This window comes from Vanellus vanellus (assembly GCF_965231255.1).
Source record: "Vanellus vanellus genome assembly, chromosome: 3".
Classification (NCBI taxonomy): domain Eukaryota; kingdom Metazoa; phylum Chordata; class Aves; order Charadriiformes; family Charadriidae; genus Vanellus; species Vanellus vanellus.
In genome coordinates, this window is record NC_138907.1 from 113,621,505 (window position 1) to 113,634,111 (window position 12,607).

General features: G+C 37.7%; 1 protein-coding gene across 1 annotated transcript in view; it reads left to right on the forward strand.

Moving 5' to 3' along the window:
• Positions 1-2,268: 2,268 nt before the first annotated feature.
• Positions 2,269-12,607, forward strand: part of GREB1 (growth regulating estrogen receptor binding 1) — a gene marked incomplete at both ends in the record, with an annotated part of 60,517 nt that continues 50,178 nt past the window's right edge. Inside the window, 3 exons of the mRNA XM_082481850.1 lie at positions 2,269-2,425; positions 8,505-8,627; positions 9,378-9,554. Of these exons, the coding sequence (XP_082337976.1) occupies positions 2,269-2,425; positions 8,505-8,627; positions 9,378-9,554 (457 nt within the window). The remainder of the gene's footprint in view (positions 2,426-8,504; positions 8,628-9,377; positions 9,555-12,607) is intronic.

A 12,607-nucleotide genomic window follows, 5' to 3' on the forward strand; every position in this document is an offset into this window, starting at 1 on the left:
AGGATCCAACCCTTTGTAAGACAAGCCTCTGCCACTGCAGTCAAACTTTTGGATACTCTCTTTGTGCTGTAGCAGTGATTCTTTAAATGCAAAAAATTACATGATTTTTTTCATGTTTTGGCTCTGTTTTTAAGTAAAGCACTCTATGTAAGAAGGTGTGTGAAAGGGATGAATGCTGTTTCCATTCCTGAAGGTGTAACTTTGAATGTTACCACGCTTAGAGCGTGTTCATGCATTTTTTATTTCTCTTTAGTCCAGACTTTCCAGCCTGTGATGAACAGTCACGTAGAACCAATATTGAACCTGGCCCTGAAAACGTAGAGACGGGTCCCTAAGACCGCAGGTGCCTCCAACCTAACAAGAGAGTTCATAATACAGGAAGGAATATAAAAGAAAAAAAGAATTAAATAGGTATCTGTCAGATATCTTGGTAATTATTTGTCCTTGTTACATTAAACATAAAACGTCAATGGAGCAAAGACAAATAATTATCAAGATGCCTGACAGTCATATAATGGTTGAAAGATGGATTAGAATTAGAACTGAACATCTTCTAGTGCTTTTGTGTAGAAACAGCATTTAGTATAACTCATTTCAGAGCTTGACCTTGGGTTTCCTGCGTACACCTCTGATAAAGCTTTTTAAGGACAATACTGATGTCAGGCGTTCCTCATTGTCTGCCGTGGTGTTTGGTGTAGGTGAAGCAGTACAAGAGGAGAGAGAGGGTTCCTATCAGTGCGGAAAGGGAACTGTAATCTGCTTTTTGTGTTGGAAGAGAAGATGCACCCTCACTTCCACATTAGCACTGAGCATCACAAACAGGCTTTGCAGCTTCTCGTGTACCCTGCACCAAATGGACACATCAGTACTACTCACCGCAATTTTTCTGGTTTATTTTGTACATATACACGGCTATTTTGTCAGTAGTGCCCGCTTCTTCTCTAGACCATGTTCTTAAATGCTACCTGCATTGTTTTATAATTCTTATTGTGCTTCTATTGATGCTGTGTATATAATATCAATAGGCTATAAGATAGGTTATTAACTATACTATATATATATAGTTTTAACATGATACAAACATACAAAAATATAATTATATATGTAAAATATGCTTTGAAAAGTCATAAAAAGATATCCCATTCATCAAATTTGTATGTTGTTCCTTTCAAACTCCTTTTTCCATCGAGGGTGGTTACGTGGTTGCACAGTATTTTTTCTTTTGCTTGACTGATTCCTGCAGGATGCTTCCCAACAGGCTCATTTCCCAAGCGGTGCCCAGTGCTGAGGAGGGGCTGTTCAGTGTTTAGGAATTACTGCCACAAACAGGAAGCGTTTCATGCTTTCTATTCACGGTTACTTGAGGAGGGAAAGGACATGGGGCCCAGGGCAAGAGCTACTTTGTCCTAGGAAAAGAAAGCTGACATGGCTTTTGGTTATACCAGTTCATTGTATTCGCGGTGGAAAGCGGGCGGTAGTTAAGTACGTGGGATATTCAGCTGGAATGGACTGACTCCTCAATGACAGAATGGTAAATTATGCGGTTTCACTAACAATAAAGTCCTAATAATTAAATGCAAAATCAAATAGATAATCGACAATGTCTCATTTAAAAAAAAAAAAAAATAAAATGCACGGCCACAGTGGAAAACACTACTTAAGGTGAGAATGAAAAGCCACTATATTTCACAATATCTGAGTTATAGCAATGCTACGTTCTTTATGAGACAGCTTCTCTAAAGACATGTTGAACTGCTTTAGCCACGAGTTTTCAGCCACGATGTGCCACGCAAAGATAAATACACAAAACTGTGCTATTCCCCAGATCCTTTAACATTTATTCTGTTCAAATTATGTAAAACAGAAAGGTTGTTTTACAGATGAGATTGCTGACTATTGAAAATGCATCTCCTCAATTGCTGTATAAACCAAGGAATTACTCGAATCAGATTTCTAGCCACATCTTCAAGAAGGTGTCAAAGCTTGCTGCCTTTCTGCTGAATTACAGAAAGCTGTTACTTTTAGATAACTTCCTGTAATTTACCAGCAGGATCTGCTCAGCGGCCGCTGCAGTCAATGTTCTTTTCCTTTGCTTTTCTTTGTGGACAATGAAGCTTCTCTCTTTCATGAGAAATGTTGTAGTCTGACATCTACATGCAGTGATCGAGTTCTGAGATCGAGTTCTGAGTGCTAAAATTGAAATCTCTCTTTTTTTCTTTTTTCTTTTCTTCTTGTCTTTTTCTTTTTTTTTTTTTTTTTTTTGAGAAGATGGGAAATTCTTACGCTGGTCAGCTCAAGACAACACGGTTTGAAGAAGTGTTGCATAATTCTATTGAGGCTTCTCTCCGCTCAAACAACTTAGTTCCCAGACCAATCTTTTCTCAGTTGTATTTGGAAGCTGAACAGCAACTGTCATCACTGGAAGGTAGGAAATAGTGGAATTTATATTTCTGTTCAGAAACAATTTTGCTGTTTGCTCTCCCAAGGCTCAGCACACACATTTCAAATCAGCATACAGAAAAGAAAAAAATAGTTAAAGTTTTTTCTTTGGATTTTGTATGATCTACAAATATACATATATATTAGAATGGGATTAAAAATACAAACTGTGTTGTATTTTATTTTGACAAAATTAAGCCACTTGCTGCTCAGATTTATCAATATACGTAAATTGAAGTACTAGGGATTGTTCCATTAAATGTGTGGAGGATCTTTGGAGGTTTGGAACATAAATCTGTTATCCTATAATTTATCATACACTGCTGAAAGTCATACAGTAAATGATGGCAAAAACGTGATAAATTCCTAAAAGTTATATGCTAAGACTGATTTTCATTGTGAATAAATACAGCAGAATTATTTTTAGATTTTAAGAAGGTTTGTAATCACTTTGGGCATAATAGTTATTCTGTGGTTGCAAAGGTAAAAATTTTGGATGTGTTCTCTCCTAAACCCTGCACAAGTTGGTATGTAACACATGAGATTTCTCACTGGATTTTTGTGTGTGTTTAGAGAAGCCTGCTTTCTGAGTTTCATTTGCTCTGTCTTTTTTTTTTTATTCTTGGAAGTCATATAGTTTAAATGAACTGCATTGATCTGATAAGCAAACTCATGATACAATTTGGTGTTTTGGTGTGCTGTTATGTGTAGTAGTCTCGTGGTTTTCAGTGAGTTTACTGGTGTGTGCAGAACACCGTCATGTTGGTGCAAGGTTATGTTTAATGATTTCATTATTTGGCCATTTCTGTCACCAGGGCGGTGTTTCATTTCTTTTCACTTTCTTGTCTACTTCCCATGTCATACTTTGCTAAAGACGGTTTAGATATGTATGTAATGAAAAATGCATAATGGTTAACAATCCACAGTAACAGAAAAAAAAATCAGCCCAAGAAGTAGTGTAAGATAAAAGTATTTTGCACAAATTAAACTCTTTACTATTACCTCAAGGTAACAGTTGAGAAAACTTCTTGAAAAAGTAAATCTGCTCACAGCCCGCACATCGTTAGTCATTTCTCCTCCTTTTTTTTTTTTTCTTGCTAATATAGGACGTAACAATGAGTATACATTCATTGTTTAAATACACATGCTGGTTATTTCCCACACAAAGTGATCCTTCTATCAAACTCTTCTATCAGGATTTCATAAACTTTTCCATGGCAACCAACTGTGATGTCACAAAATGGATTATGGCATCAGTTGGGAAAGGTGCTACAGGAGCAGCTGCATTGTTCAGGAACAAAAGTTTGATTTTGCTCTTCTGTAACTTCTTTCTTTCAGGGCTTTCAAAGAACTTTCCAAACCTTGAGGGGCTGATTCTGTTTTCTTTGCAGTTAATGGAAACAGAATTGATCTCTAATTAATTAAAAGTCTCACAACAGCCTGGCAGAGAACATGCCTTTCATGGGAGTTTCAGACGAGGGGAACTCTGCAGGGATCTGTAATAGAATCTTTCCTCGGTTGTTCCTCAGGTGGGAGAGGTCTGCAAGCTGGCGTCATGTACTCCAGCCTCATCGTAAATCAAAATTTCTGCTTCTAGCTACATGAATCCCTGTGGCTCTGAGGACCGGGAGGCGTCTGAAGCAGAGCGCCATCCTTGGGGTCTTGTATAAGCCCCTGTCCTCCCCTCTCATTGTTATCTTTCCTTGGCCCTGGCATTCTGGGATGGTGATACACTCCGACTATCCTTGGTCATAGCTGCCTTTTGGTGTGTTTTCCCATGGTGAAGCAGACATCATGTAAATTTAGACAAGGTAGTGCGGTGGGTCAGTGCAACTCAAGTGGTTTGGTTTTCTGTTTTGTGGACTGGTAACACATTATAGATGTTTGAAGTGACGTTTGGCAACAAAACCAGCCACCAGTAAATAAGGCTGGTATTACGGATTTTTGTCTCTGATGATGTTACAGTATAAAAATTGCTAGAGAGACTGACAAGTATATAGTCAGCTTAAGAAAGAAACAACTGGAAATGGTTTTTTTAATCTTTATCAATGACCTGTTGTAACTTGTCATTATTTTTAGGTTTGGGTTTTTTTTGTTTAAAAAACATTTTTCTGTCTTTTTAAATGACCATCTAAACCAGAAAGAGGTGTCTAGCCACTGAGACTAGCCGAATGCAATTACATATCTGTCATTGTAATTTATGCCTAAAAATAATTTATTTGTACAAAAGAGACTGTAGTGTGTCTGGAGACAAGTTAAATGAACATGTTGGTCCCTTCTGGCCTAGATAGTACATATTTTGCAATGAACTTAAAAACACATATTTTCAAGTGAGTATGGTTTTCCAGTCTACACGTTCTAGACTTGAAAAAAACATACATATCATAAACATATGCCTTTATAAGCGTTTATACAATTACATTTGCTGATCAAATTATTTGTAGCTGTATAAATTAGAAGTACCACGTTCACCTAAGTTGGTTTAGACATAATGTCAGATCTCCTGGGCTCCAATAATAGTATGGTTTTTATTCTGTTTTTTTTTTTTTTTTTTCTGCTTTTTTTATTATTGATGTGTTTCTTCTCTTCTCCAGACTTGGCAAATTCACATAGTGCTTGAAATAGTCCAAAACCACTATCATTATTTAAAAAAACCTCTTGCTTGATTTTTCATTTTATCAAAAAGCCTGCAGTTTGCTGTGCTCTCACTGGTCGTACAGTTCTAAGGTCCTCTAAAGTCTTCTTAATTTTCTTAGCCTTTGTAATTGCAGAACATATCCGCAAATGCCAGTAAATGGTCTGGATGTTCAGGAACTTTCTAGGAATGTGCATTAGAAACTCTTTACAATAGAAGGCAGGGTTATTTGGCTCTAAAGAGTTTAGATTTCTTGCATACCTCTGTTTGCCTAGTTATTACCTTATAAACTACCAATTGAACCTGTGGACTGGATTGCAAGTTATTAGAAGCCACTATGTGCAAATCAGTGAGGCTTTTTAATCTAATTCTTCACTTCTGAAATCAAAATCCCATTTGAATCACAATCACACTCACAGTTTTGATTCTCTGATCATATCTTATTTCTGAAATACAAAATGTATTTATTCCATTTTTCTCTTGTGCCTTTAGATGCGTTCGGGTGCTGTCTTTTAGGCCTGTGTGTTGTGTTTGTGCCGAAGAGGTGCAAAGCGGATTTCAAAAATTAATGACAAGCGTTATTTTTCCATTAACATCCCAGTCCTATACCACCGGTATCACCGGGACTTCAGTGGGAAAAGGATGGGAGGTGGTGTGGCAAAGCAATGCTGAGCAGCAGTGCGGCAATTGGCTCCACTGCAGTGAGGGCGTTCGTTGAGAGTTGCTGTGTTCAGCTCTCATAGCACCCCCACGTTCTGACTTGAACTCTGCAGCGAACTCGTGTCTGTGGTTAACTGGTTCCTTCCTTGATCTGCATTTTAGGGAGGCTCTCTGTTCATGGATGCAATATATTTTGTGGCTGTTGATTTAAGCCCTGATGCTGCAATCAGTTTGTGGATAGTATCAGCCCTATGAGTAGTCCCACTGAGAAAAAACTATATATACATTTAAATATTCCTAGAACTTAACTTATATTTAAATTACATCCTAAGTAGAGAAGAATTTTCCACATGAAATGTCTTAATCACAGCTGTATGGTCTAAGAAATTATTCGTGAGAACTGAAAAGAATTCCTTTAAGGGAAACAATGGTGATTATGGTATCTATGGATAAATTTAAATTCAATAAAATATGGACAAAATCTTCACAGTATGTCTGTTGGTTTAACGGTGCTATATCAAGTTATGTCAGCTGACTGCCTGCTTCTGTAACATACAACAGAAGAACTGTGGTTGTGAGACCACTTTTGCCATTGCCTTGTCTCTGGTTTTGAGTGCCTGATTGTATGTTCTTCTGGGATTGTTTAAGAGAAGAAGATGTGGAACAGACACATGCAAACATAGAGTTCATTGAAGGGGCCCTAATTTAAAAGTAAAATAGAAGCAGAAACTGCAGATCTTTTTAAAACAAGCACCAAAATCCCTGTCACCCTTTACAGGTGACAGCGGTTCATTCTTGTGTGTTATAGGTATCTATTTGCTCTTGTACTCTTAATTTTTGACCTGAAAGCACTGTAGCTCTCCTATTTCTTACTCTCCACTTCCATTTCTTGTCTCTGTCTTCGTTTTTGATGTGAAGTTACCTGTTGTGACTGACCAAACCTAACAGTTTACCACTGCACAAATAGGAAAATCGCACCAACTCCTCCACCACACATTCCCATTTTCTCCCTTTGCATCAATCTCAGCATTTTTTGGATCTTCCACTGAGCTAATTTAATACATAAACCCTGTAAAAGAAACCTGGTCACTTTTGTTTGCTTAGTTTTCTGCTGGGTTAGTAAAGCTGGGATGTCTCAGCACTGGCTCCAGTGTCAGAGCTGGCACAAAGGGGAAGGAGGAACTTCATGGCTGGGAGGGTGGGAAGAGAGAGGAGAGCCAGACTCACCCCTTTCTCATTGCATTTGGATGTCGGTCAAGGTTAAGTCATAACACATAACTTACCCCTGATTTAAATAGCAAAGATGGAGAGCTTCACTTTTTTGTTCACTTTCAGCATTTTTGTCTTTAGACTACCACCTTGAAACAGTCGTGTTTAATGTTCTGTCCGTGTCTGTGTGCACCAGGGCTGAAGCTTGATGCTTGGATACTTAAAAGTAAACATACTCTTCAAATCCTCTTTTAGATTGGGGTGTACCTCTTAATAACCTTTAGAGACAAATCTTCGAACTCCAGATTTACTTTCTTCAGCTAGACCTCCCTAATTCTCATTTATCCTGTAGTTTTTGTTTAGCTGATTCTGCAATCAATCATTTCTCAATAAAATAAAAAGCTATTCTGAGGAGGGTCATAGGGAAAAAAAATTCCTATGGGATTCTGAGTGCCTTATCCAAAGTCAGTCAAAGCAAAGAGAGTATGTTCCATTGACACTGAGCTTTGGAGGATGACTGCAGTGTGCTTCATTGTTTCTCTGCTTCAAGACTAAAAGCTGGATCAACAGAACAATATAGGAGCCTAACTGCTATTTTACTTTGCCAAGTAGAGAAGCAATGTTGAGTTGAAAGGCTGAAACATACACCAATAACATGCAGGTGAATTCTCTTAACAAGCAAGCTAGCAGGTAAAATTACCGATTTAGGTAGTCAGCGCACCAGAGAAGTGGTTTACAGCAGAGAATCTGAAGCAGAAACACCTAAAGCCTTTCAAAAAATGAAGCCTACATCATGTATTCTTCTCCCCAGAGTTCAGTATTGCCTCCTAGACTAGCACAGTCCATGCAGTGGCTGCTGTGAATCGTCTTCCAAGACATCTGCCTTTCCTTGACGTTGCACGGGGAGCAGCAGTGCTTTACTCACGGCTCTGGATTCTGGTAGGAGACGGAAGGCCTGAGAATTGGGTGTTCTGATCGTGGCACCATCTGTGGCAAACCTGGTTTCAAGGAGGAACCGTTTCTTCAGTTTTCTGTACAACATCAAGGACACCGTCAATACCTAATTAATGAAATCTGTGCTTGGACTATCGCCAGGACATTCTAAAGTGCTAAGAAGTAATGACTTTGGGTTTATATTGGCTGTTAATATTATAAACAAAGAATACAGTTACACTGTTGTGATCAGGAATTAGACCTCTAATCGTGAGGTTACCTTAAAAATAACGAGAATTTAAAAAATAATAAATCGAGGCTTCTTTTTATTTGTCCTTTAGGTTTTTTTTTTTACTTTCTCAGGTGCAGTTGGGTCATGCTTTTGAATTTTTTTTGCACAGGTGTTAAAAGCATTATTTTTTTGATGAAAGATGTTCTATTGTAAGCATGAGTGGAAGCTGGAGCTTTAAGGAAACAACAAATATCTAAGAGTTGGCAACAGTAAAGTCATTGTCAAAAGGAGAGAATCCAGTTTGCTGTAATACTTTCTGTAACTGGGTCACCCTGTTCATTCATTGGTTTGTTGCCAGCGTTTTCTGTTGTCTAAGTCTTTTATGCTAATTTGTAGCAGGCAGCAGAGCAGATAATGAGGAAGAAGAAGAAGAGGAGGAGGAAGAAGGCTCAGAATCGAGTAGTCCTCCTGTTTCTTACCAGATGAAGCCTCCCCCAGAAGGATGTTGCACTACTGATGGTAAGAAATGCACTAAACGTGCCGTCGGAAAGCATTTGCCCTACAGAACAGGGTAGGACTGGGGTCATTTCCCCTATAATTCATCAGAATGAGATAATCTATACAATACAGAAATCCTAAAAATGCCTGTGTTCATGCCAGATAAAGCTGGATTGCTCTTGGTTGCTCTTATATTTGACAGGGTCTTTGCCCAGTGTGTCCAATAAGCATTTGTGTTGGAACACCTGGCATGAGAACTTCTGTTATCTGAAGCCATATGGCCTTTAAAAGGTTGATTTTGCAGGCATGCAATTCGCTAAAATGAATGTAGTAATTCTTACGGCTTTATCATCACTCTTTTCTATTTAAAGTGTACCCCATTCAATGTTGCTGTAAAAAATACTCAAAAAGCCAGGAAAAGCCAGTGAAATTCACCACATACTAAGAACTATTTTCTCCATTTTTGAATATCTGACCTAAGTTATGACGGTCTTAGTAAATAGTCCCATAAATATGCAGGTTGCAAAACATTATCAAGGAAAACTTCCCTGTACATTTTCAGATTTTTGTTTGTTTCTTGTACTGGTAGCATCTGGTTATGGCTGACGGAAAGGCAGGGAACAAAATTATCTCTCAGTTTGCCCTTGACCTCAGAGGATACAACTTTGTTTTTCATTAAAAATATAGGAAGTACTTTAATAAAAACAATTGTGAGTATTAAACAAAAAAAAATCTTGTCAACTTTAATACACTGAATTGTTTTTTTTCTAGGTTTCTGCCAGGCTGGTAAAGATTTGAGACTGGTTTCAATTTCCAATGAACATATTGAGGTACCGTCAGGGTTTTTACTTGTTGGTGCAAAGTCACCAAATTTACCTGATCACCTTTTAGTGTGTGCTGTGGATAAAAGATTCCTGCCGGATGACAATGGGCACAATGCCCTGTTGGGTAAGTGTCTGTGCTTGCAGTAAGCGGATGCTTCTGTGAACTACAACTAATAGCTAATCTTTTTTGCCGAGTGAGTTCAGCGGATCTTATTTCCGTTCCATGTGTACAGTAACGCTCGCTGGTGATGCACAACAAGATAACAACTCAGAGCTGGCTGTGTTTACTTTGGAAAGATACAGAGTGAGCCAGTTCATTAGAAATGCTTTATCACCTTCTATCCCTTAGTCCAAGGCTAAAGTCATCGTCTGATCAGTTTACGTCCCAGTTGCTGGAACTGCACATCTGGTAACTGGACTAGTTGAACTGCTGCCTGTCCCTGTTTCAACTTTCCAAATACTAACATGGACAGCCTGGAGGTCTGTCAAGTGGAACTTTCAGGCTACTATATACATGTAAACGGTTTGATGGTAGTTTGGAGTGCAAAAATTTATGAGCTTTTTGATTTATCTCTTTGAGATGGGGATAGTATTCTCCCCTGCGTTTGAACAATAGCATGGGTTCTGGACCCTAACCTATGACTTCTTGCTATTATCACCATATAAATAAATATGAATGATTATAAGTTGAAACTTTTTTCTATATGTGTAATCAGGTAATACTGCGTGTTTGAATAATGCTGTTTGTAGGGTACTCTAATTTCTTGCTTTTCATGTTTTGAAGGTCTGACTTCTGACATAAAACTAGGTCCTTCTATCTATTTTATTAGAGTCTTTCAGATGGCCATTAGCCTCATCAAAATCAACTCAAATAGGGATGATCTGCAGTCATGTGAATGAATGAACTGAATATTAATGTTATTAAAATGGAATACTTTTTATATTGGGACAAATATAATCAGATGGAGAACTCTTTTTTTCAATCAGGCGCTCTCAGGTTGTTATATATTATTTTCTTATTTAACCAAAAAATGCTTCATCATATATCTGTGTACTAGTCTGAGCTTTAAATAACAAAAGGGAAACATTTGTCATGTCTTTTAACTGTTTTCTTTCACAAATACTGGGGGATATGACGTGAACTCAGTTGTTATCTTAGTTTGAGCAACTCTTCAAGGCATTTGGGTTGACAGCGTAGTGTGAAGGTGCGTAATGTAATTCTATGTACAGTAATTTCTTTCCTCATGTGATCTTGCAGAGTTGGATTGGTCACAGTACATTTGACCAGTGGTTGTAAAAGAATTAAGAGGGTTGTAAATCACCCACGTGTTGTCATTTTAAAGATAAAGACAGGAATGTTGTACCACTCAAGTCATTCAGTGCTAGCGCTATTAACAGCTTAAGCTCCTCAGGCTGTTAGCAGAGAGGAAGTAGTGTATTTGTTAATTGCATGCTAAACAAGAACAGAAAAAGGCAATGGGAACATAACTGGGAGGATTTTAAGCTACTTGCATCCTCAGCTTGCTTATTTAATACATTTCAGTTTCCTGAAACCATTTAAATGCTTATTTTTGGCTGTTGTTATACACTTAAACAACAGTGAATCACATTCTCTTGCAAATAATTTTAATATTGTCAGATGACTTTTATGTATTCTATAACAAGCTTAAATGTGCAAGAACTTACATACTTTAAGATCCAAAGTCTTCATGTGAAAGCTGGAAATAAAATAATGTTCCTGGTCCCTAAAGTAATGAAAAAACATGATATATCTTATTGACATGAAGACAGCATACTATTTGTACAAGAGATCATACTGTAGATAGAAATGATTGTTTGATTCCAGTTTTCATACCCTGATGCAAGTCAAATCGGGATAGATAAAATTAGAAGCAGACCTGAATACTCTCATGGTTTCAGACACAGTGAGATAAAAGACAGACCCTTCTTGCTTTAAATTCTCTGTCTAATAGTATAACACAGTGACCTCTGTATTGTGACAGTTTTAAGTTGAAAACATTTCACATGAAGAAAGGAAGCTCTTTTTATTGTCTTGCTTTTAAAGACAGGATAGAAGGCTTATTTTTGGTATTCTGAGTTTAGGCTGTTCTTCAAATATGTCGGCCTTTTTGAAACAACATGGCAAGTGGTCCCTTCAAGCCTTTCTAACTTTAAAGGGAAATTGGATTTGATTCATTTTGTATTGAAATGAGCTGTCATCACGAGTCAGAGTATATCCCACACTTTTGGTAAGGCTTCTTGGTGATACAGGCACATCACTTGTAACCCTTCAACCCCATTGTTTTTTCTTAATTTCATGCTTTTTCTCTTCATATGGTGTGTTTTGTAAGGCAGCTCTTAGTGCTGTAGATTTTCTCCAAAATAACTTGTGTGAAGGGAAAAGACACTAATCAATTACCCAATAGGTTCCTAATTTCTTATGGTCCGCCTGCATATATTTGTGAAGATGCCTGTGGAGTGTACAAAAATTCAAGAAGAAATCGGGAAATGTCTCAGTGTTTTCCGGGCCAGCTTTTGACTTATGGTCTTGTTCCCATTAGGGGCTGTTGATATGCCTCTGGGGCATGTGCCAATTTATTGATTATGCTAAGAAGTTGTCCCACCATCAAGGCATATGTGCTTGTGATTTGAAAGTCATTTCTGTTGGAGGTTGTTTTGTTTCTTTGTTTTTACAATCGATGTATTATTCCATAGAAAAATTACCATTTTCTGGAAAAGACTATATTTTTGGCAAGAAGAAGTTCTCTGTGTCTGAGCATGTACCTCGTATTCTGTTAATCAAGTTAGATCACAGGTTTAACTACTCTGCAAAACAGATTGAGATTTTTGCCTTCATGTTTCTTGGTTTTTTGCAACCTAAAGGAATGTTTAGATGGAGGAAACACTTCTGTGGTAGTGCGATATTTGTTGTTTCCTAATAAAAACAGCTTACATGTACCAGTCCCAAAGGTTTTTTTTGTCTTTTGGGGTTTTTTCCCCAGTTCTCACACGTAAGGGGAGTCTCCCAAGATAAACAAAGCAGCTATTCACCCATCATTTTCCCTTCCAAAAGACCAAACAACTGCCCACTTTCCTAGCAGGGAATAAGAAATCTTTTCTTTTCTTTTTTTTTTTTTTGGTGGGTCCCTGAGGTCAGAATGTCAGAGGAAAAGGTTA